This window comes from Adelges cooleyi, unplaced genomic scaffold (genome assembly GCF_023614345.1).
Source record: "Adelges cooleyi isolate 19-005CV unplaced genomic scaffold, UGA_ACOO_1.1 ACOO_flye_CR_arks_rails_tigmint_CR_PRNA_30, whole genome shotgun sequence".
NCBI lineage: Eukaryota > Metazoa > Arthropoda > Insecta > Hemiptera > Adelgidae > Adelges > Adelges cooleyi.
In genome coordinates this window covers 21,743,583-21,768,795 of record NW_026095971.1, presented here as the reverse complement: position 1 = coordinate 21,768,795, position 25,213 = coordinate 21,743,583, and the positions used below count along the sequence as shown (strand labels likewise).

Below are 25,213 nucleotides of genomic sequence, written 5' to 3'. Positions count from 1 at the left end.
CAATAATTATCGCTGACAACGTAACGCCGATCCCAAGTCCCAACCCGTTGTGGTTATCATGTAGAGCGGATAAAACCGAACCCTAAATCCGCCGAAGATTATCGACTGTAATTTATTGTTATTTTCATTAATAAAATATTGTCGTACTTTATTTGTGAACCATGTCGTAGTGCGAGGTTTTTGGTTAAAATTTTTTTTTTTTTTTTAATAAACAATTCATTCAAACAACGACCCTCATGTTATTGAATTGTCGTAGCCGCTATTGTATATTTACTGTCGACAGTAAATAGTTTTTGTACTACTACGGAACCGTTGACTCAAGAACATAATGACGGACGTTGCAGTGCGCCAGCCCGGCAACGAGGTAATGATAATTTTGATTGGTCATTATGCAATGTAATTCCTTTATGGCCGGTTACCATACCTAGGTCTAGCCAAGACACTGTTTAACCTTATCTTGTTACATATATCTTATTGGTTTTAGCATTAGAACAAATATACTTCACGAGACCCCCTTGGTTTTTTTTGCCGTCTTGTAGTGTTTTTGCACTGATTACGAATCTGTAGTCGGAAATTGGTGGACTCCTCTAGTTCTAAAGTTATTGCTACTTAAAATTTGAACACTTTCACGGCTCTCGGCGGCCGCTGCACCATGCAGCTGTTGTCGGCGATGTGAATCGTGATTGAAAAACACAGCAGTTTGTTTCCTATTTGTTATCAATAAATTACCTTGATCATAATATACCTACAAAGGGCAGGGCATTAATAATTTCACATACCTACGCTCAATGTGGTAGTTTTTTACAACAGGGAAAAATGTACAAAACATATCCCTTTTTAAAATAAACTGTGGGAAATATATAAATCTACTACAACTATATTAAACGACTCGAGCCTATTTAGACTGTTCGTTAGGAGGGGGGCCCACGCCCCCAAACCCCTAGAGGGAAAAATAGCTTGTCTAAAGGACTATACTAACCTGATACTCTGCTCTGTAAGCGCCAGCTACCTAACCTAACCCTTCAAAATAACAAAAAATAATAGGCTTTTATGTAACTGTCGGGGCGCTATGTCCACGGTCCACTGCCGTCGCCTGCGATCGTGCCCACCACCTACTGTTATATACTTGGAAAAGTTCAAAGTGAATGAGAGTCCAATTAGTTGGTATCTGCTAATGATCTAGAAATTGGTTCATTTTATAAACATAATTCAATTTTTTTTAACGATTCACATATCTATGGGCACTTATTATTTTACTACTTCAACATCAAATAATTTATGCCTAGTTTACACATGACGTATACTCGGCTGAGAAACTCGTTTTGCTGCTCGGGCGAGCGAATTGAAACTGTTCCTATTCACTAGGCCGAGTACTGTACCTTATGTGGTTTAGATAGTCAAGTACTCGGCCTAGATCACTGTCTCGGCCGTAAGTGCTCGTCACGTGTAATCTAGGCATTAACCAAAAATAACAATAGTTTTGTATATTAAGCTCGATCAATAGATATGTGACTTTTTCTTAGGAAACTTAACTGTATTTCATAAAGTACAATGTGTCGCACAAGAAATCTATGTAGGCGTGAACCTGTCTTTTTAAATAAAAATTATTTGAATACTTCGCTTAAACTAAAATTTCAACTGCTGCATGGAAGTTGCAACTTGATTTTATCAATTCTTTTTTTTCTCTATCATCGACGAAAAACATCTGAAAGCATAAAGCCGGTCCCACAAGACTCGTGTACTTGACAATCATCGTCATCGCGAATACTCGCCAATATTTATATGAACTCTGAGTCGTCTGGGAGACACAACAATTGTTTATACGAATATTTGTTATCCCTTTGACACGTGTCATATTTACCGACAACGATCGGAAAATGACGAGTGACTCACCGAGTAAAAATAATCGTCATACTTTACGATTTAATATCTCCTACACAACTCGTAAAGCATTGCGATTGACGATTATTTGCCAAGTATGTGGATCATGTGGGACCGGTTTAAGAAACTTGTGTATAATAATTTTTATTTATTTGAATAATTCATACAAAATTAAGATAAGTAATCAAAATTGAAATTTTTATTTTTACTCTCCTCAAAAGTGGCAAAAAACAGGTTATTTAATCTTCGCTGCAGCAGTCGATATGTTCTATTAATAACTAAAAATTGTATTCATATTATGTTTTATTTACAGGCCGGTGGCGATGTGGAACCAGCCCAGGAAGAACAACCCCAACAAGGACGTTTTAATATGTTCTTTTCTGTAGTGAAAACATTAATTGTTCGATCTTTAATTATTTATTTTATTACATCGATGTTCAAAAAACCTGCTCCGGCACCAAGTCCTGGTGGAGCATCTTTAGATACAGTTCCATATACAAATTTGTTCGAGTTCGGAACACCATTTGTAAGCAATATTTTTATCATTCAAATTTTAAAACATTTTAAAGCGCTAAAAACGTTAAATAATTTTTATTAATGTTTATTTTTTTTTCAATTAATTTTGATTGATTTTTCTGTCTTTGAAGGATATGTATGTTTATTTATCAGAAGATAAGTTTTTACAAGAATTTCGCGATAAAGAACTAATATGGCATAAAACTAATCTAGTATATGGAGACTGGGATTCTGGTCCTAATTTTGATGGTACATACACTATACAGACATCTTTTATTCCTACTAAGGTACATGTTATATTTCATTTATTATTTAATTAGGTAAGTATTATAACTTATGTTTTGTACATTTTTTCAGAGCTTACAAAACAATGGATCTATTTATTTACATGTGTATTTCATTAAAAAAACAAACTCAAATATTAGCAAACTTGATCCTTATGTTACATACGCTTCCAAACAATTAAATAAGTATAAAAAAGTTAAATTCATGAAAACCCACAATCTTCTTACTGGTCAGACATCACTTACACCTGAGCAAATAGAAGTAAGTTTAAAAAAAATTAAGTACATTTTCTAAATGTTGATTACAGTTTTTGTATTAATTTTCAATTTAAAAATACTTAAATCATAATAGGGCACTATACTTTTACTTTGATCATTTTGTATAATACTCTTTTAATTTTAGAAAGCAGAAAAGGTTGAGACTGAAATTATGTCACATTGGCATCCAAATTTAACAATTTGTATGGTAACAGATCAAACAAACTGGACAAAAGGATCTCTACCACAGCCATTCAGCGACTGTAAGTGTAGCTACTGTTCAATTAAAAAAAAAAAATCTAAATTACATGTATTTTATAGATCTAGAATTTTTACCAAATCATCAGTATAAACCAATGGTATTTTTTAATGATTTTTGGAACATGCTTCGAGATTACCAGCCAATTAATGAAACTGTGAAGTAAGTGTTTGATTATCTGTAGTTCTAGGCCAAAATTGCGCAATAATAATCTTAAAAGTAATAATAGCGACAAATATTTGAGTGAATGGGTAATAATAGCAAATGATAAAATCACAATTCTACATATTTTTTTGTTACGTTTTTTGCATTTGTTCTTTTTATTCATTTTATGACTCGATTAACTTTTTAAATTAAATCGTCATATAATCTGCTTATATATTTTTGCACAATAATGAGTCTTAAACTATTATTGTTTAACAATATATTACTTTTGGATTTTTAGCATTTAAAAAAATATGCGGCAGGTGCTAGTAATTGCAGGGCCTAAAATAACTTTACATCCACTATTTTGGCTATTAATCATAGTTATTAAAATGCACATAATGATGTTTGTTTTATTTTTAGACAATTGGATTTATCGTTAACATTCCAACCGATGTCGTTATTCAAATGGCAAATGTTTTCTGCACAATCGATGAGAAATAAGTGGACTTCTGGGTTCTTAGGTGACGCTTTCGGAGCAGAATCTAATGAAGATGATCAAGATCAAGACTCGCTAAAAGAAGCATTATTAGAGACTTCTCCTTATATTTTAGCCGCTACTATAATTGTATCGATATTACACAGTGTATTTGAATTGCTAGCATTTAAAAATGGTAAGTTTAAATTAATTAGTTAGGGTAGGGTGACCTGCCTTGAGAAAGTTAATATCTTTGCTTTATTAAAAAAACATGCTTATAGAAAATCGTGGACACCACAACTTAATAAATTAGTTTCGTTTATTTCACAGAAAATTTAGTATTATTTTATTTATTCAGAATATGTGGTTGAAGTGGTATAAAACATTGTATACTCTAATTATTATTTTCATTTTTATTTAACATAAATATCGTTAAGAGAAAATTTACTAATGTTAAAAATGTTTGTTATTTAGCTAAGTGTCCAAAAACAATGATTTACTTTAATTTTTTAACCCGACAGATATTCAATTTTGGAAAGAAAGGAAATCCTTGGAAGGCTTATCAGTTCGTGCAGTATTCTTTAATGTATTCCAGTCTGTTATTGTATTGTTGTATGTACTTGATAACGATACAAATACAATTATTCGTATCAGTTGCTTTGTTGGTTTGGCTATTGAATGTTGGAAAATTAACAAGGTAAATAACTTGTGTATATTACATATTGGTAAAAAAAATATATTAAAATTAATTGTTTTTTAATTTAGGTGGTGGACATAAGTTTGGACAGAGAAACTCGGTACTTTGGAATTATCCCAAAATTGAAATTCAAAGAAAAGGGTTCATACGCAGAGTCGGCCACCAAAGAATACGATCAACTTGCTTTTAAATATTTATCTTGGGTGTTGTATCCATTGCTCATTGCTTATGCCCTATATTCATTAGTGTATGAAGAACATAAAGGATGGTATTCATGGGTTCTTAACATGCTGTATGGATTTTTACTTATGTTTGGTAAGTTTGATTTGGGATTTTTTTTTAATGTTTTTCGTCGAAATTAATTTTGTCAAAATGTTTTCTCAGGATTTATCACTATGACACCACAGTTGTTCATCAACTACAAGTTGAAATCGGTGGCCCATTTACCATGGCGCATGATGTCTTACAAATGTTTGAACACGTTCATCGACGACATATTTGCATTTGTTATAAAAATGCCCACAATGTATCGATTAGGGTGTTTCAGAGACGGTAAGCATAGAATATGAATACTTGGCAGTTTATTAGCAGTTATGTAGTCATGGGGTACATGCTGATATACCCACCTCCCAATTTTTTACACAATATTCATTATTTAAAATAATAATCAATTTCAATACATAATATACATAAAAAAGTAGAAGATGGGCACACACAATGTTTACCCTTATGACTACACAATTAAATAATAGTTATATTTTATTGTCGTTGGCCAGAAAAGATAATATTAGTAAAAATATATTTTTAAACTCTGGTATATTTAAAAATTTAACATAAAAATGTTTATTAAAATAAATCTTTGATGTGATTTATAATATTGTATATTAAACGTTTTCTGTGCTTAGAGAGTCATGAAATGACAGTACAATTATAAATGTAAATCTTATATTATTATTTATTTATATTTGATTTTTCCTTTGAGGCTCTAATTAATGGCTATTGATTTGATGATTATAATTTATATTTAATTACATTTTGAAATTTTATTTTTCAGATGTTGTGTTTTTCATCTTTTTGTACCAAAGATGGATTTACAGAGTTGATCCTACGAGAGTAAACGAGTTTGGATATGCAGCTGTACCACCCGAAGAAGAGACGCAAGCGATCGAAGAAGATAAAACCGAAGATGACAAAAAGAATGATTAATAAACTAATAATTGTTAACCAAATGCGTTTGTATCAGTCAGTAGATATAATATGTTATACTATTCATTTTTTTTATATATATATATTTATAAATATAAATATCGGCATAATAATTAATTATAAAATGTGGCTTTTGTAAGTTACTTCAGCGTTTCAACTATTCTTCTATTATATAATTTTAAGTATCTATAGATAAATTAGATCATTCATTATTTATGTCTACATAGTGTTATTACATTTTTCGTTGGTGGACTTGGCACCTTGTTTTTAGGATAGTATTTTCTAGTTTATATCTTAAGGCGTGTGAGTGAAATATTTTGGTTTAGCATTTTATATTGTTGAAAATATAAAATATTGTCAAATTAAAAAACTGTAGTTATGTTTTTTTCACATGAATTTATTCCTACATTATACAATTGCAATATACATGTTAATAATTGCATTTAGGTTCCAATTGTAGTTTTATCAATTGGGACTTAAATTTTTCAATGTGTTCGAGTTAGTGAATTTGTCGACCATAGCTAACGACTCCTGACCGAAGTATCACGCGAAGATCTGAGACTAAGTGGCGATAGCGACTGCCTTTCGGCTCCTGCGAGTAAAAAAAACAATGATGTATCGAGTATGCTGTATGTCCTTCTAAGTACGTGTCTCTTACTTAAAAGTTATTGGCATTTGGCCACACAATTATGTAGGATCTATAGACACTTATGGTTGTCGCCTGCCGGTTAATTATACAAAGTTAACTTTTATAGTGAACACAAGACAAGCTCTCCGGTAAAAATGTAAAAAAAATTATCCATAAAAAGCTTGAATAACTTAAGCATTTGGAATTCCCTTAAAACCTATTTAAAATATATTCCTTATAAATCATTATATTTATTTTGGATTTGAGTTACTATTCAAGTCCAAAATACTTTTGTACAAATACAAATAATTTTCAAAAGTATTTTAAAATACATTAAAAAAATTTTGGCAAAAAAAGTTTTTTCATTTTTGTTTTGCTCTATGATATTAATTTATATAGTTAAGAAATAATTGCAAACATTGGAATCGATTAAAAATAAGTTTAAATGGGCGCTCAAATTGATTGAACACTTATTTTTCTTTTTTTGCCAATTCACACAGTCTAGCTGTTTTCCGCACTAAAATTATATCTTGAACTTGAATATACATCATAAATAAGTATTTAAATAGTTATTAAATAACCATCTCATAATGACAGTGTTGATTTAGACATGTACGACGTACACGATAAATTTTAAGTAGGCTGTATGAGGTATTAAAAAAAAAAACAATATATGAAACTATTAACTCCCTTGACCAATTGCTTGATTGAAAAATCTCTAGTTAAAAGACACTGTTATCCAAAGTTTACAATTTAGGGGACGCCACTCCGCCATTTTTTTAAAGTAAAGTATAGGCGATTTTTTACAAAATCCTAACTTAAAGGTTAAACGGTGATCTCATAATCAATCTCATTGAAGTTATATCTAAAGTCAACCAAAGGCTTGGCTAACATGTAGGTAAAAAGTGGACCAACTGTTTGCAAAATATACGAAAGAACAAGAAAAATACAAACAAAAAGTATGTACTACCTATCATTTTCACAAAAATATTTCCTTTAAATTTCTTACAAATTTAAAAGTAATCAATTGTATATATAATAACTATTTTATATTCAACTCATTATAATATTATCATCAAATAACACTTTAAATTTAATGTTAACTAATCTAAAATTGCGAATCTATTAGCTGTTAAGTTATTAAATCTTACTAAATATTTTTTAATTATTATGTGTATATTCTACTCGTACATGAGGCAAAGTCTGTTAAGGGGCCTTTACACCTGCGTATTTTTGGTCGAAAACAACTCATTCTAATTCAAACGTACTGTTCCTAAAAATACTCCGATTTAAGTTTTGAAAAAATTATTTGAGTTCTTCAAAACATTTGAAGGGCATCGGTCGTGGCACAATTTAAAAATTATTTTCAGTTAATTAATTATTTCAGTTGAAAAAAATTAAAAATTGCATTTTTTTTATGTAGAAATAATTAATTAACTGAAAATAATTTTCAAAATTGTGCCACGACCGATGCTTGAAAATGTTGTGAAGAATTCAAATGTTTTTCAAAAACTTAAATCGGTGAATTCTTAAGGACAGTACGTTTGAAGTAGAAACGTGTTTTTGTACAAAAATAGATCCTATATGCGTTATAAAAGTTGAAAAAAAAATAATTATCAAAACAGATACTTCTTTCCTAGGGTAATATGTATGTTTAAACATTTTAGCTTAACGTTGAGGTTTAGCGAAAAATTGCCTATACAATGCGCTTTAATGAATGCTAGTGTAGTAGGGGCCCCTTAATGATGTGTTTTTATTTTTTTGTACCCACAATATATTAAAAAACGCTGAGCCGATTTCTCTATGTGTAGCAACTCTATGGATCAGAAATCGTACCTAAAAGGTATTGTAACGGCCCAAAAATTTTAAAAAGTCACCCCTTCCCTTTTAAAATTTAGAAAAATACCCAATAAATTTACATATTCTTCAACTTAAAATTACAAACCAAAGAAAATATCATAAACCCTTTCCTTTTAGAATGCATAGAATTTTTTTCTTGCTTTTTCAATTAAAGTTTTAGGGATATAGGTCTAAAAATTAGGCCAAAGGTAGATCTAGAATGGATCTATAACATATTATACAATTTTCTCGAAAATCTGTAGTCAAACTTTTTTTTTTATTAAGAAAAAAAAACCCTAAAAAAGGGAGGACAATTACACTTACTTTGACCGTAGTCAGTTTCCAGGTTTCTCATATGTGTGAGTCATTTATTGATTACTCGAGAGCTTGATTTAGCTTATTAGCTAATGTGATAGAAACAAAAAGGAGAATATCAAAGAAAAAAGTGGAAAAAGGAGAGAAACTTAATGGGGTGTACGGTATGTGTTTAAATATGACAATTTATTGAGCATACATAGGAAGATTAAATATATATATATATATATTATAGTTTATTTATATTCCTATATTGTTGTTATTAATTATTCACTTCAACCTTGTCGTGGTTTTCTATTGAAGTCCTGAGGAGATTGTATGATTTACCATTAACCAATAAAATTACATGTACTCATATGCATTGACTACCATGATAATACAATCTGACTTATAAGGTCTAATCAGACCTATGCTGTAAAAGCCACATAGGCAAGATCCATAGACTCTATTGTGTTTGCTGTAATTGCAACATGGTCATGAGTCCGCATACACTAATTGGTAAGCATTGTATTATTAAGTATAAAAGAAGAAAGGTGATTGTTTAAACTATGAAGAAAAAAAATAACCCTAATTATAGCATCATCATTTCTATACATTTGTCCTATATTAACTTTTTTATATGTTGGCCTGTATGTATGCCTGGCTTTTATTTATTATATATAAATTATATACCATTTATGTAGGTATAATTATATTTTTAATGTAATATTAAAATGATCAACGTAGCTTTTCTTGTATCATTCGATTTAATTATGTACCTACCTATTACCTATGTGTGTCATAAAGATTGCTGTTATTTGTATGTATATTGGCCCTTCATTTATGTATATTTAGCCTATATTTACCTTATTTTTATCAAATTAGCCTATTTGTGTTTCTATATTTGAACTGTATTGTTTATGCTATATTTTTTTTAGAATTATTATTATTGCAATTGAAGTTTTCGCCATGTTTCATGTTTATTATCGTTCTTTTACATAATGCTTGTATTTTTTATTGATAAGATATTTATTATTGCTATTAAATTTGATGCTATAATGCAATGTACGCAAGAAACCTTAGATAAAGAAAATCTTACAAATTGCAACTAATTATCATTATCAGGTTAATATAACGTCTCCTAGATCAAACTGTTATGTTTACACTTTACATACGTCATTAAGTTATTCGGTTCAAAGGTAGAAAAGTGTTTAATTACTGGTATTGAAGTAAATAATGGTTCTGAACTTGATATATTATGTAAAATTGAAATTTTGTATTCATGGTTCGTTAACGATACCAAGTATTGATTTATTTTTGAAAATTTGGACAGGTGCTTCGCACAAGCTAGCTAAAATAATGGTTCTGTCTGTGTTACATAAAATAATGAGGTTCAAGATAAATAATGAGTTTTTATATTATATAGCAAAGTAATACTGTGTATAAGAATTGTTTGTAAGAATTAGATATTTGTTTATGAATGCCAATGAATATATTATCATATGCAATAAAAAAAAAAAAAATAATATGTAAATGTCAATGAATTTTAGTCATTGCTTGTAGTAAAGTTAGTGGAATAATATTTATCAATAATTTTTGCCGTTTTGTATAAAATATTAGGAAAAATGTTTCATAATTATTTTGTTTTGATCAGAATTTATCTAATTACTTTGTGTTTATGTAAAATAACTAATGTAAATAAAAGCAAAGAATATTTTAATTATTTATAAAAGAAAATTCGATAATAAATTTTATTCGGATAATTACCAAGAGAATTTTTTTTAATTTACATAACTTATGTGTCTATACTGTATTTATATTTGTGTCAAGTTTAGACATAGAATTTTGTTCATTTCTTTACCCTTAACATTTGGAAAAATAAAAATAAAACCATACGAGTTTCAAAGTTTCAACTTTTACTGGCTATAATTTTGAGAAAAAAAGTCTAAATTTCAGACTTAAAGTCTTAAAACTAGGCTCAACCAATTGAAATCCATTATATTATATTTTGTTTCATTTCATTGCGTTATTTTGCGTAGGTATTAATTTATAGATGAAAAAACCAACAATTGCAGAAATATTAATAAAGGGAGAATCGTTTAAAAATAAAACACCTTGTCATATTTATTAATCACAATAAAATAAATATAGCTGATGTTGATATATTTATAAACTATAATCTCTTTCTTGATAAAAAGTTTGGTGAAAGCAACACTGGCTAAAGATAGGGCGATCCCTATTTTTAGCCTATCGTTTCACGTATCATATTATTATTACTATTAGCATTGATTAAATACAAATTCGTATTTTAGTTTTTATGATAAAGTTACTTAAATCATTCAATTTTAATGCCAAAAGTTACTAATGTTAAGTTATAAAAAGATGTGTAACGAGCCGAGTATAACGATGTATATTATGATTTATAATGCTAAAAATTCAAATTGGGTCTATAAAATTAACAAACATGGTATGAATATAATTATTTTTATATTTTTTTTATAGACTAATACAAAAATTGAATGCTTAAAATAATTGTAACATTTCTTTTTAATACCAAGTTATAAACAAATAAAAATGTAAAAAACCAAGATTTTACTCAATTAATTTTTAAAAAAATATATATATTAAATGAAACCAATAAGGTCATTTTATAATTTAATAACAAATAACTATATTAACATTAATAATAATTGAGAGTGAAATTTAATAGTGAACCATTTTTTAAGTTATGTTATCATCGCGGATATTTTGTAATTTTGAATAATAATTGTTTTAAATTCAATTTTTCTTTACAACTATTATACCTATAAATTATTTTGTACCCAAGTTACCAAAAAAAAAAAACCCCATTTTTCAAGCAATATGCTATATTTTGGTATTTTTACTAGCTATTTGTGGTTTGAAATATTATGCTAGGTTTAGCTATAAAAGCTAACTTGTAGCCAACTTGGCAACACTGGGCAGAGGCAATCTAACCTAACCTAACCTAATGCGTGGGCAGTAACCGTAGTATTGTGTACCTATTATGGTATGTGTAATCAGTATGACGGACAACCTTTAAACGTTTGTAAACTTTTTAATCTTTTAAATTAAGTGCAAAAGGAACAAAATTTTTACACCAATCGTAATTAGCATCAAAAGTACTGACGTTAAAAAAAGAAAACGAAAAAAAAGGGTACCCGGTACCCTATATTTAAACCAATATTTGGTAAGTGGATAAATTACTATACTAGGTACTTATGTACAATGTATTTAAATTGTAATGTTATAATTTTTAATTAAACGGGTACTGTCGTTTTTGTTATCTCTGTTGAACGTTTAAATAAAATATATCAATTAAATAATACCGCCTGACTGGTTCAGTTTAATCAATAAAAAAATATATCAATTAAATTAAATCTTAACGATTTAAGATCGTAGAATAACATAGAACATTAAAAGGTCAATCTATGTCAAATACATATTTTTACCGTGAATATTTTGTTATTAAACTTAATTAACATTTGAAATCAACCATGAAAAATAGTTACAGATGTTAAAAATTATAGTGTTTTTATTTAAAAAAAAGTACTTATGTATTATACCCCTTGTCTCATTTTTTTCAATCTCAGAGGGTAGTTACTAATGCGTTTTCTAAGTAGACGGTAGTATATTTAATAGGAAAATAACAAAAAATTGTCAGGGTGATTTTTTTGATCATAGGCCACTCAATATCCTATAGGTTTTATAAGAAATTTTTTTTTTTTCATATTGTCTTTATACAATGTGATCTCATTTTTTCACAACTTTTTTTGTTTTTACCCGCCTCCAAACTTAGTTATTTTGATAGCAACTTTTGAAACTTTATGTTAACGCATATATTTCATTAACTTTTTAAATTAAGAATAATGTACTAAAAATATTGACTTGTTGATAACCAGTTTTGGACAACTATTTTTAGAGTTATAAGAGTTTAAAAGTTAGGATGGGGGGGGAAAAACGGTTCGGAAATGCGCGCAGATAAAAATAAAACTACACTCCACTTTACCTCCTGCCCTAAACTTGAACCTTCAATAACTTCAAAAATAGTTATCCGAAACTGGTAATTGACCAGTCAACATTTTTAGTACACTATTCGCAATTTAATAAAATGTTTACGTTACTATTTTAAATTCAAAAGTTGCTGTCAAAAAAACTAAGTTCAGAGAGGGGGTAAAAACAAGAAAAATTGTGAACAATATTGAGATCACATTGTATAAGTACAATGTTAAAAAAAAATTAATTTCTTATAAAACCCTATGTGATATTATGTAAATTGTAAATAAAAGTCAACCTGTTTAGGACTGTTGCACCCCTTTAAGCATATCGAAGACATATTATGCTGAAAGGCATTTAAACTCCTCGGGTTCTTAAACCGTGCGTTGCTTGAGTTTCGCCTTGCTACCTCTCTCAAAGCCTTATACTGTGCTCTTATACGTCCCATTCTTCGATGGCTTCATTTCTTGTTTATAATTATTCTCTTTTTTTTTTGTGTGTGTGTAAGTACACTTTTTCAACTTTAAATTAAATTACCATAGTTATTGTTTAATTATAGTTATATTGTTATTAATTTCAACAATACTGTACTGTACATATTGTCAATTTCGAGCTAAAATATAATCTTAGGTGAGTCAGTGACTATTTCTGCACATAGCTTTATGGCGTTTAGTGACTATTTCCCACATCGTTGAATAAGTATAAAACTTATTGTACTTACTTCACCAAAAGCAAAAGGTAACACTTTTAAAATGAAATAAAAACAAACTCTATAATTATTCGATACAAAAATGGCAATAGTATAATAATTAACACAAAGGCAATAAAACAAATTGTTGAAATTGTTAGACGGGAGAAACTAATAATTTCCCGGACACTAACCTAACCTAATCTAGCCCAAGAGAGTACAGCGATTTGTGTGGGTTTAAATAATTATAATTTTCGCTGTATTAGCCATTTTACCGTTTGCTGTTTGACCTAGATTTATTGCTTAGTTTTATAGTTGTGTCATTTCTCGCTCCTACCATAACTGTAACAGTATTAATATTGTTTTTTCCTATTTTTATTTTCTAACGCAGTGAGAGAATAAAAATATACACATACTGATAACTTGTGTTATCGCGTGTTCTTCAAACCAAACATAATATAGGGTGATGTTTTTTTATCACAGGCCACTCAATATCTCACTGAGTTAAATTAATAATTTAATTTTTTTTTTCATAGTTTTTTTTATATAATGTGATCTCAATTTTCCACAAATTATTATGTTTCTACCCCTCTCCCAAATAAGTTTTTTGATAGCTAATTTTGAAATTTGAATGGTAACGTATATATTATTTTATTAACTTTGTAAATTGAAAATAATGTATTAACAATTTTGACTGGTCGATAACCAGTTTTGGATAACTATTTTTGAAGTTATGAAGTTTCAAACTTAGGGTAGGAGGAAAGGTGGAATGTAGTATTATTTTCATCCAACCGCACTTCCTTTCCTGTCCTAACTTTTAAACTCTTATAACTTTAAAAATAATTCAAAAATTGAGATCACATTATATAAAAAAACTATGAAAAAAAAATTTAATTATTAGTTAAACCCAGTGAGATATTGAGTGGCCCATGATAAAAAAATCACCGTGCATAATATTTAGGTAATATAGATATAGGTGTTTAATTTTTCTTTTAAATAATATTCTGTTTAAAGAAATTAAACTTAGAATAATAAGAACCAACTATAGTTAGATAAAAATTTTTGTACAGATCAAATATTAAAGCTCAATAATACAAGAAATAGAGTTTTATAATAATATTGGTTATTTAAGTGGCACCTATCTGTAAAATATAATTAAAATGATATACTTAATTAAATTTTGGTTTGCACACTATTTAGCATATGATTAAAAAAAATATAAAGCCCAATTTATTATAATAAGAACTTCGAATATCAGGTACGATCATTGCTTAGTTAGCATTTGTTATCAGCTTAATATGATGTTGTATTATATTAAGACTTGATAATTAGACTGAAATAAATAAATCAAGCATTTGCGTTAATACTACATTATCAAAAAATTATATGAGCATATATAAAGAAAACTGATGTGAAACTTTCATTCGAAATTGTGTACGATTCCGGGTAACATCTTGACATCATCAAAGTTTTCAGAGGTAAGTTGCATGATATATTACTAAATCATATTGACTATTGTCAAAATAAAGTTTAGAAAAACTTATAATTTAACAAATAAGTACTATTTGTCTGATTTACGTGCTTGAAATTAATAATACTACTGCTAATTATTTACTTTTTTTCCAATTTATCAAGAACATTTTCCTCTAGAAGTGGTGGAATATTTTTTTTTATTTCTATTTTTTGGGCGTAGTTTTAGGCCTTTAAGTCTGAAATTTAGACTGAAAGTAAACCTAAAGTAGGACTATAATGCATAATTTTCTCAAAAAAACAGTGTTACACTTTTTTTTATTTATTATTAAAAAACCCCCAACAATTTGACTACAGATTTTTGAGAAAATTGTACATACTATAGTTCCATTCTAGATTACCACCGGTCTATTTTTCAGACTTTAATCCCTAACTTTGCTTGAAAAAGAGAAATAAAGTAAAAATGTCCATCTCTTTTAGAGGAAAAGTTTTATGATATTTTTTTGGTTAGTTAATGTTAATCGGTAGTACTATGTTCAAAGAATATTCAATACAAATTTGAAACTAATTCGACTATTTTTTTTAAAAGTTATAGAGCATCGTTATTTTTATTTGAAAATTATGTATATTTTTTGGGTATTTTTCTCGGTTTTGAATGAGAAGGGGTGACTTTTTTTAATTTTTGGGCCAATTTCTGATGTATAGAGTAACTTCACGAAGTAATCGGTTTAGCCCGTTTAAAAGATAAAACATCTCAAAACAAAGATAAACATATCGTGGGTCCAGACATAAAACAAAAAAATAATAAAAACACATCATTGTAAATACAATGATGCGTTCGATTTTTTTAAGTATATATAATAGATTAAGGTATATAATAAACCTATTTCCAGTCTAATTTTATCTTTGAAGTCTTAAAACTGCACCTAAAAAAATAAAACGAAAAAACATCGAGTCTTGCAGGGATGGTGTGGTTTATTAAAATATTTGGATTTGAGCCTATTTGCGAATAGGGGCATTCCTAATGAGAATATTTGACATAATTTTTGACTAAATCCAACCGTTTTTCGCTAAGTCATAGCAAGTTAAATAACCGTCAACATTTTTTCCCGGTTTCGAAGGTGGAGAAGTTGACTTTTTCAATTTTTGGCCCATCAAAGTACCAACCGTATACGATTTCAGATCTATATTTTTATGTAAATATTTTTTATAGATATTATTTAATTTTTTAATTTAAGGGACACAAAATGATAACATTTGGTAAAAAGTGATGAATAAAAATAATATTTTAAGTTATTTGATAATATTTCCCCCTTTTTATATCAATAAAGTAGCCATGATAATGTTTTCTTCAGAAAGAAGACAAGTCCGTGACTTAAATTTATTATTTGAGGTAAACAATTTGAGGTAAATTCACTTAAATTTAGTACAAACATTTCGAAACTTTAACGATTAAGTTGATAAGTTATTTAGTTTTTTTGTCTTTTCTAAAAAATAGGAAAAGTGGACTTGGTCCCTTTCATAAGATGGACTCTTAAATGAGATCAAAACGTCAGTAAAAAACTGAAAACATGGATAAATCTGAAAATTGTTTATCAATTAGAAAATATTAGGTATAAAATAATTTTTTAAACATTTTTGAACAATAATTTGTGTAGATCTGAGTAACCTTTGATTGTTTCATGTAATGTTAATTCTTTAAATGGACATAATTATAGATACTAATTTGTGGTATTGTTTTCATAATTTTCGATGACGGTTTTTGTTATAAAAGTGCAAAGATTACCAAAGGTCACTACAAAGTGCATTGGATACATTGTTTTTTCCCTGTTGTTTTTTCAATAACATAACGTATTATAAATGTATGTAATTATTTTTTTTTTACATTACTTAATTATACTTATTTATTATATTAACTGTGTTATTACGTGTGAGATGATGCAGACCATGCCGGCGCCTTAGTGTTTGATTCCTGTTTATCAATGAGTTGATTACGTTTTTATCTTTTGTGGATCAAACTTCATCGATAATATGCTTAGCGCTCGTGTGTCTAACGAAGGGAAATAACTGCAACTGCATAATATATAATATAGAACTGCTACCGCTACAATAATATATGTGCGATAAGTAATATCAAGTGATTACTTAAGCAAATGCCAATCGAGGATTACAACGTTTATGGGGAAATTGTAATTTGTAGTAACAATTATCGCTAGTTTAGGTACATTGTGATTTGTTAATAAAATTGTTCCATGACTATAACGATGTTAAATTGTATGAATGTTATTGATAACTGTATCTTCAGATAATATATTAATCATTAGTATTACACACCTATATTATTTTTACATTTAATAAGAATTTTTTGATTTTCATAAAAGGTTTACCACTTATTAAAACTATTCAACTTATCATAATAAAATGTACATGTCCAACAGAGTATGGTCGCAAGTGTCATGTCATACAATATTATATTATGTTTTTAAATAATAAAAAAATTCACATTATAATTATGGTAATGCTCTTGTAAGTTTTTATTGTATTGTAATTATTAATTCCTTAAAATTAAACATATTAGCCAACGGAACGCTTGAATGAACAATATTTAAAACTAAATTACAATTTATGTATATAAAGTATTTCTAAGTCATTAAGAGCTAAAAATGTTACAATTTATTATAATTCTACTGATTTATCCATAAAATTCAAGTTAAGTGGCACTACTAGTCGATAATGCAATTTAAAAAAAGAATGACACAATTCAATTATTTTCAAATTCGACTATGCCTAATCAAAATATGGTCAACGTATTAACGTTAACATAATTGATGATTTAGGACTCATTACTAGCATACTATTAGTTATTATTTAGGAGTACATAATTAATTTAAACACTATTTAAAAAATACAGTACCAATATGTATGCAAAATTAATATCGCCGCTAACCATATTGGACAAACAAAATAGTAATTAAAGATTACATTTGTACATATTATTAGCATCGATGCGGAGCTAAGAAAGTGTTGTTTATACAATGATGTGTTTTTATTTAACCGTCTGGACCCACGATATCTTTTAAACCACTGCATCGGTTTCTTTTTGTTGCAACTCAATTGATCAAAAATCTTATATAAAAGCTACTTTACTTGTCCAAAAATTAAAAAATTCACCACTCCTTTCAAAATCGAGAAAAAGATTTATGACTTTTTTGAAAAATAGTCGATTTAGTTCCAATTTGTATGGAATATTCTTTAACTACCTATAAACATTGACAAATTAAAAAACATCATAAACCCTCTCCTCGAGGACAATTTTCTCAAAAATCTGAAGTCAACTTGCTTTTTATTAAGGAAACCCCCTAAAAAATATGGAAAAATTACATTTTGACCGTAGTCAATTTCCAAGTTGATATGCGTGAGTGAATCAAAAGTCAATAGATAATGAAAAATGAAAATATATTTATTATTATCAATAAGTTAGTCATCAACATATAAGTATTAAGTATATTTAATCAGTAATTATATATACATTATGATACCTATGTACCTAAGTAGGTTTTTTAAATTATTTATACATTTATAAATTGAAAAAAAGTTGCAGGAATTCCGAGGTATTCTAGGTCGACTGACGAGAAAAACAAGGATTTTCGAGTAATGTCACAAGATTTCAATAATTTTCATCTGTCAACACTTGAGTATTATTTTTTTTATTGTTTCGACATAATTATTAGTAAGTTATTTATTAATAATAACAATAAATAACTTTAATAAAAGTTTGATTTCATTTGAAAACACATTAATTTTAACTAAATATAATATGGCATTGACCAGATTATTATTAATTGACTAGTGCCAAATTATGGACAAAAGATCATATGAAAATATGTTAACTGCCGAAAGTTACATTGTTCCTTATGACACTCCACTAGATTTTAACAGTCAACTCAGACTCTTGCAATTGGCAAATGCATCTCCTTTAATAGACGACCCGAATAACAATGACAATAAAGCCATTGAATATGATAATGCCACATTGGTAGACCACGAGGAAATTCAATACAATAATAATGCTATAGCAACATATGATAGTACATCGGACGATATGCTCAATAGTCTTGATCAATTTTTAAACGACACCGACAACCATAACCATGTGAGTATTATACCTTCATTTGGAGTTGATATTGAAAAAAAAAATGTAAATAAAGTGAATAAAGGGCTGAACGTTGTCGATTGCTCGCCGTCGTATGATTCAATGAATATTTCCATTCAAGACCGCTGTGCATATATGCAATCGGCGAGTGCTGGCAAAAAAATATTCACGAGGCCGAGGAAACGAAAGATGACATCCCATCAGACTACACGAAACTATATTAATGCGAAGAAACAATATATAGGTAAGCCAGTAGTCGTAAAAAAAGATCCAAAATCGTTTAAATTTGTCAAAACTGAATCATTGTCATCATCTTTGTCAAGTTCTTCTTTGTCGTCATCATCAAACGAAGAAGAGGGAAAATCAACCAAAAAAGTTTTTTCGTCGTTAAAACCGAATAAAGATGTATCTAACAATACGAAACATTCAACACCATCATCACGTGATAAAAAGATCAATGTCATGTTCCAGAGCCGCAACGGAAACACTAGAATCAATAGTGATGAGAGTTCGACTATTGATGGCGATGTATCTAATAACGAAATCGAATTTTCATTCCACACTCTATGCGATAATCCCAAACGGAAATGTACATCAAACTATGCGGTTATATCAAAAGTTATAGTAAAACCAGCTACCTCTTTTAGTGAGGCACCTAGAAAAACTGTTCTCCCCAAGCGTATTAAAAAACAACTTGACACGTTTCAACCGCCTGTACACAATGTCAAAGGAAAATCTATCCCCATTCCTATTATACAATTTACGTCTCAGAAAGATTATAATTTTGAAGTAATAGATGATTCTAGATACAACAAACGTTATTTATACCCGGAAAACTTGAAGTTGATTCCGTTACGCGGTTTATCGTCAATGCCAGAAGGATTGCGTTTGGCCCCACACAAGTTTGGCGATATGTTAAAACACATGTCGAGCGAAATAAGCGATTGTAAATTTATACCTAAAATGATAAACAATGCATCGACAGATTTGCTTTGCTATTATCTGTTATACGGAGTCGTTCCTGAAGAAATGACTGACTGTGCAGTGTATTTTCTCAAATTCCGTCTAAACGAATACAATTTAAATGTCAAAAATATCAGAGAGAAACGAGACGCAAAATACGCAAACTCTAACAAACCATATGAAACGGTGCCTTTGGTTGAAGGTGAACTGGAGGCCCTGACTTTCAACTATTGGCGTTTGTCAACTCAAGATTTGTGTGATTGGGATGACAATGCTAAGAGGGACCGTGCAAAATCGCTTCTCGCCCATGGATGGAAGCTCTTATCCAATAAATATTTGAAGGACTCTATCGCGTCTTATGCAAATTTTAACATTAATGACTGTATATCGGCAGAATGTATGCTTTTTATAAAACAACATTTTACTGAAATAATACATGATGTGAATAACAAAGAACAAGCGTCTAAAAATATACAAAATGACAAAGTAATCGCATCCTTAAATAACTCATCAAATGTCAATAAGAGTGCATTTTTTATTTGGAATATATTCATGAAAGAATGTGGCGTGCATCACTATATGTGTCACCACACGATGCTCAAAATACACAAAAGTTTGCGAGATATTCACAACATAATGGAAAACCGATATAAACAAACTAGATGTCAGCTTACGAGATATGAGGCTATGGAAAGAGCAAATTGCCTATTATCTCGAAACGAAGTTTTTAAGCTGTTTTATGAAAATCATTGGATTAAGAACGAGAGTCAAGTCAGTGAGGACTTGAGATGCCTTGTAAATGAGTTAATAATATGGCAATGTCGTAGTTTGGCATTTCATTTGTTCAGTAACGGAATAACTTGGTATGTTGAAACAATACACGGTAAACTCATCGATGGCTATGCTCAAACCAAAAATTTGATAACTCTAAAGCCCATTGTTGGGTTGATTTGTACTCCCTCGGTGATCACGGCAATTTCTAAATTGGTGACTTCTTCTCTTATTAATTTAATGGGAATCACGCTTATAGGTTCTGAAATTCCTAAATACACTTTATCTGAAGATGCGCAACAGAGATTTATGGTTTGTTTACAACATGTAATTTCAAATGCGATTGCACCAGCGGTATATACCGACAATTGCCAAAACTTGTACTGTCCACAACAATGGTCAACAATGTTTTCCAATGCAATTGAGCTGTTTTTGGAGTCTCACCGGGACAAACTCGATTCCGAGACTATAAATGCGACCATGACATTGTGCGATGATAAATCTGAAATAGTTCAAGGCGAAAGTGGAAAATTGGTCATCAAACGCAATGACGGTACGTATGAATCTTTCGAGAGCGATTGTGACTCGGAAGAGGACGAAGAAGATACCACAGATGATTCGGAATCGCAAGACGAGATCTATGATGATGATAAATTATTGAAAATGGAATTTCCCGATTACGAAGTATTGAACAGCTCCATAACTGTATCGAAAAAGAGTTCAATAACGAAAAAAGCGTTGGAGCAAAGTATTTCACAAGACTCATATTATCAGTTTTCGGGTGAATCGTGTCCACGAATTAAATGTGTTACTTGTTTTGGACCCACCACCGAGAAGTTGATAGCGTTTGCCGGTGTGAAAATCGCATGTTGCGTATCATGTGTGTGTGCAATGAACGAAATACACAATGCCAAACCTTCAAAATACAACATTGTTCAAGGAGTGCAATTGTCTCAAGAACTAGCACGGTCGATGCAGCCGTTGCTGTTGGAGCGGATACGGCAGCAAATCAAAGCGCCCATTTACTTTAAAGCCATAGGAATCAAACGGGCAATTTTAAAAGTGAGTTACACGACGGTTGGTATTTTTTTTTCTGTACAATTGCTTAAGCCTTTTACTCCGTGATAATTTCCAATAAATGGGTGCGGAATAGAGAGTTTTCAGTATGCTAACTCTAGACGAAACTGAAATGGGAAATAATTCTTCCGTTAAAAAATTAACCGTAATATTTTAACATACTATTTATCTATATAAGAATTTTGTTTTCCAGGAAACACACTCGGATATGAGGAAAGTTTCGTACAATCGATTAGCAAAACTACCAAAAGTCACAACAAAACACAAACCTATGAATGCATGTGGAAAAGGGGGTAAACAAAAAAGAAACACTTCGGAAGATGAAGACGACTTAACAGAACTGTAATAATAATTTTTCCATTGGTAGCCATTACATTTTATTCAAATATCTATTAAGTATCTAGTATGTGTAAAATTTATATATTTGTATTGTTTATAATTTTTGTATATCACTACTCGGCTATTATTATAGCATTATTTTTTATAAAAATTGTTTTTTGTTTAATCACAACAAAAATCACTTATTTTCTTTTCAGCAATCCAACTAGAAGTAAAATATAGAACATTTTACAAGAAGGCTAACAAGAACTGTGCCATTGGACATAATCTAATAAATACATATAAACATTTCTAAAACAACTACAGGTATAACATACCATTATTTTTAATTGTTCTATACTTTATGTTAATATTTTCACTTGTCTTATTTTTGAAATTTCGTACATAGCTTAAGAATATTAGCTTAGGCAATATCATAATCACATATGGATGAGCTGTAAAAATACCTTGTATAAAAAGTCGAGAATAAACAATCAAACTGAAAGCAAGCATTGTGGAGTTCTATTGGATTTGAAATTAGTCTTTTTTTTTTACAGAAATATTGGTTCCTCCAATAAATCTTCTGGAGAAAAGGTACTTTACAAAATGGAAAAAAAGTATTAAGCATAAACAATTAGCAATCGTATTATTAGTTGTATTATTATAGTATTTTTTTTAAAATTTTAATTGTTTTTTTATCACACTATTCTGTACACTATTATTCTGCACTCGTTTATTGACAATTATAAGAATTCAAATTACATTTTTAATGCCAAAATAAAATCTGTAAAATAATTGTAAAAAAAACAGTCGTTTTATTCAGATATATTAATATTATGTATTCATTTTTTTGTTCACAGAAACTATTATTCCGGTATGTCCGCCGGTGTGTGGCTAAATACACCGCTTTAATATTATCTTTTAGTCGACTTGGGAAAACAATATATACTTACCATAAATTGAAAATTGCCTATTAACGTGTAATATCATGTTTAATTAGAAATAAAATTAGTACATATTTACAGCTTACAATTTAAACTGAAAAAAACTAGCATGAGATGTAAAATATTTGTTCTATTATGTTGTAAAACTAATCAACTGAAAATCTATGTAAAAATCTCTAACAAATTAGATTAAATAAGGTTTTGGCTATGAGATTTTGCACTAAGCTGATTCGCAGTTAAGATTTTTATATATATATATACATACACATTTAAATTACGGTTATTATTATAATTAAACTGCTAAAAATGGTAGTTCGCTAAAGTTTAGCAAAGACCAAAAAGGGTTAACAACTATATGAGATTATTAGTTGTTACTTTAAATTGATATATATTAGCCTATCAATGCCTTAACATTATAATTTAAAACGTGTAAACTATAATTCAGCAAAACACCTAATTACATGAACGAATCAAAATTGCCTATACAAATCGCCGTATTACATATTGACAATTATATATTAAAATAAATATTAAAAAAAAAATAATATATTCATTAGGCAGAGCGTTTCCGGTTTCACATATTTAATATTTTTGTAAATTAAAATCCGTTGCTCTCGTGACAAAATACATTACATTTTTTTTATTCTGTAATAATTGTAACACTGATGGTACACCGGTCAGGTTAGGTTATCTATGGCAAAGCACAACGCTCAAAGTAATATGTATTCAGTAGATTTTAGTGCGCTTGTCGAATACTCATGTAATTTTTCGGTTTTAATTACACTGTAAATTTGTTTGTGTTATGCATTAGGAAACAATGAAAAACATGGCTGACGTTTCATTTATCAAACAATTATATACTTGGAAGAAATTATATACATATTCACTTTTGATTTGTAAGCAACAAAAATAATTGCAAAAAATAATAAAAACACAAATAATTACAAATTATACGACAATAGAGAAACATATGCAAGGGGCAATGAAATACAGGTGTAACGGTTCAAGTTGGTAATCGTCCGCGGCGTTTTTCAACGCGGGGGTTAAGGAAAGACACAAATATACAAGAAACAATTACAAAAATAATTCCCCCAGACGATTCCCAACTCAAACCCCATTACACCCGTATTTCATTGTCTCGCATATGTTTCTCTATTGTCGTTAACAAAATGTGACATATTATATAAATAAATGGCAATAATATCAATTAATCATTGACTATAGTCATTGAGTACATACTCAATGCTATAGTTTATCATAGGTCGTGGTCGAAAGTTGTACCGGTTACGTCTTGGCCGCAGATAGTAACGGTCGCGCTGGAAGCGGCGAACTGCCCGCCTAGTTACAACTGCGGCATCATTTCCAGTAACGGCCGCGGTATCGGTACCCGCTTCTACGGCCTCGACGAAAATGACGACATCGCCCTTGTGGTCGATGTTATCGACTGCGTCACCGGCTTCCACATAGATAACGACGTTGGCCGTGTCCTGGATTGTTGACGATGGTCTCCTGAAAAAATTACATTTTAAATATAGTATTTACCCGACCGGAGAGGGAAAACGACAAATATTTGTGTTTTTCTATGTAGCGGATAATTTTTAATTTCCATTTTATACCTAGTCGGCGATAATGGAAAAAAATGACTAAAAATGCCTTTGAAATAAGGCTTACAACGGATCGATGAAAACCCAACGGTTAGGTTAGGTTGACCATATAAAATAAACACAGACAATAATTTACTATAACAACGAAAGAGGTTTGTATATTATGCTTGGATAAAACATTTATTTATATAATATGTATTGGTTGTTTTAAAATAACAATCTGATTTCAATGAAAATGTATTGTTTTATTAGAAGATAATAATAATAATAATAATAACAATAACGTATTTGAGTAGCTACTTTATAACAGCACAGGTACATTTTTGAAAATTTTACATTAGTCGCGATTTCTTGTAGTGCATAAAATTGTATGCATAAAAAAGCCAGTGTCGTCCAAACTAGTACAGTATAAACAAAGCTCAATTATGAATTATCATAGTAGTCAATGAGGGTAATTAATTTAAAAATTATTTAACCACTTTCGAAAGCTTCAATGCGAATCGTTATATATTATAGTACAACCTAGTACAGTCTAAATCAGTACAGCTTAAACCAGTAGAGTATAAATCCAGTTCTGTCTATACCAATTCAGTATAAACTAAGTACAGTTCAAAGTGTAAACTAGTACAGTAAGAAATTACCAAAGTGGGGTCCAGTATCCACAGATTATCATACAATTACTATAATATAGTTGTTACAGTTACCTCGAGAAAAGAGATTTTATTTT

General features: G+C 29.4%; 3 protein-coding genes across 10 annotated transcripts; all 3 read left to right on the top strand.

Annotated features, from left to right (window-relative positions):
- Window positions 1-16: 16 nt before the first annotated feature.
- On the top strand, window positions 17-5,866 carry LOC126839319 (putative lipid scramblase CLPTM1). The gene is made up of 11 exons (XM_050574584.1): window positions 17-364; window positions 2,195-2,407; window positions 2,529-2,684; window positions 2,755-2,943; window positions 3,085-3,202; window positions 3,261-3,360; window positions 3,766-4,016; window positions 4,342-4,517; window positions 4,586-4,832; window positions 4,902-5,069; window positions 5,572-5,866. The coding sequence occupies exons 1-11, from the start codon at window positions 329-331 to the stop codon at window positions 5,721-5,723; spliced, it is 1,806 nt and encodes a 601-aa protein (XP_050430541.1). The 5' UTR covers window positions 17-328; the 3' UTR covers window positions 5,724-5,866.
- A 5,656-nt stretch (window positions 5,867-11,522) lies between these two features.
- Window positions 11,523-23,094, top strand: LOC126838764 (uncharacterized). Of its 8 annotated transcripts, none has more exons than XM_050573444.1 (8): window positions 11,523-11,692; window positions 14,445-14,664; window positions 18,252-18,386; window positions 18,507-21,605; window positions 21,814-21,962; window positions 22,157-22,265; window positions 22,348-22,532; window positions 22,799-23,094. In XM_050573444.1, the coding sequence occupies exons 4-6, from the start codon at window positions 18,516-18,518 to the stop codon at window positions 22,179-22,181; spliced, it is 3,264 nt and encodes a 1,087-aa protein (XP_050429401.1). In that variant the 5' UTR covers window positions 11,523-11,692; window positions 14,445-14,664; window positions 18,252-18,386; window positions 18,507-18,515; the 3' UTR covers window positions 22,182-22,265; window positions 22,348-22,532; window positions 22,799-23,094. The 8 variants fall into 8 exon arrangements, with proteins under 8 accessions (XP_050429401.1, XP_050429400.1, XP_050429403.1 ...); XM_050573443.1 differs by having other exon boundaries at window positions 18,488-21,605; XM_050573446.1 differs by having other exon boundaries at window positions 18,252-21,605; window positions 22,496-22,532.
- Window positions 23,095-23,681: 587 nt separating this feature from the next.
- Window positions 23,682-24,633, top strand: LOC126838960 (uncharacterized). Its single transcript, XM_050573783.1, has 2 exons — window positions 23,682-23,778; window positions 24,107-24,633. The coding sequence occupies exons 1-2, from the start codon at window positions 23,700-23,702 to the stop codon at window positions 24,379-24,381; spliced, it is 354 nt and encodes a 117-aa protein (XP_050429740.1). The 5' UTR covers window positions 23,682-23,699; the 3' UTR covers window positions 24,382-24,633.
- Window positions 24,634-25,213: the final 580 nt, after the last annotated feature.

Excerpts from the sequence above, each read along its gene's own strand:
- LOC126838960 (XM_050573783.1), top strand. The coding sequence starts at position 23,700 with ATGAAAAACATGGCTGACGTTTCATTTATCAAACAATTATATACTTGG. Across the intron at positions 23,779-24,106 it reads TACATATTCACTTTTGATTT|TCATTGAGTACATACTCAAT; the intron begins GTAAGCAACAAA and ends CATTGACTATAG.
- LOC126839319 (XM_050574584.1), top strand. The coding sequence starts at position 329 with ATGACGGACGTTGCAGTGCGCCAGCCCGGCAACGAG. Across the intron at positions 365-2,194 it reads TGCGCCAGCCCGGCAACGAG|GCCGGTGGCGATGTGGAACC; the intron begins GTAATGATAATT and ends TTTTATTTACAG. Across the intron at positions 4,017-4,341 it reads ATTGCTAGCATTTAAAAATG|ATATTCAATTTTGGAAAGAA; the intron begins GTAAGTTTAAAT and ends TTAACCCGACAG.
- LOC126838764 (XM_050573444.1), top strand. The coding sequence starts at position 18,516 with ATGGACAAAAGATCATATGAAAATATGTTAACTGCCGAAAGTTACATT. Across the intron at positions 21,606-21,813 it reads TCAAACGGGCAATTTTAAAA|GAAACACACTCGGATATGAG; the intron begins GTGAGTTACACG and ends TTTGTTTTCCAG. Across the intron at positions 21,963-22,156 it reads GAAGACGACTTAACAGAACT|CAATCCAACTAGAAGTAAAA; the intron begins GTAATAATAATT and ends TTTTCTTTTCAG.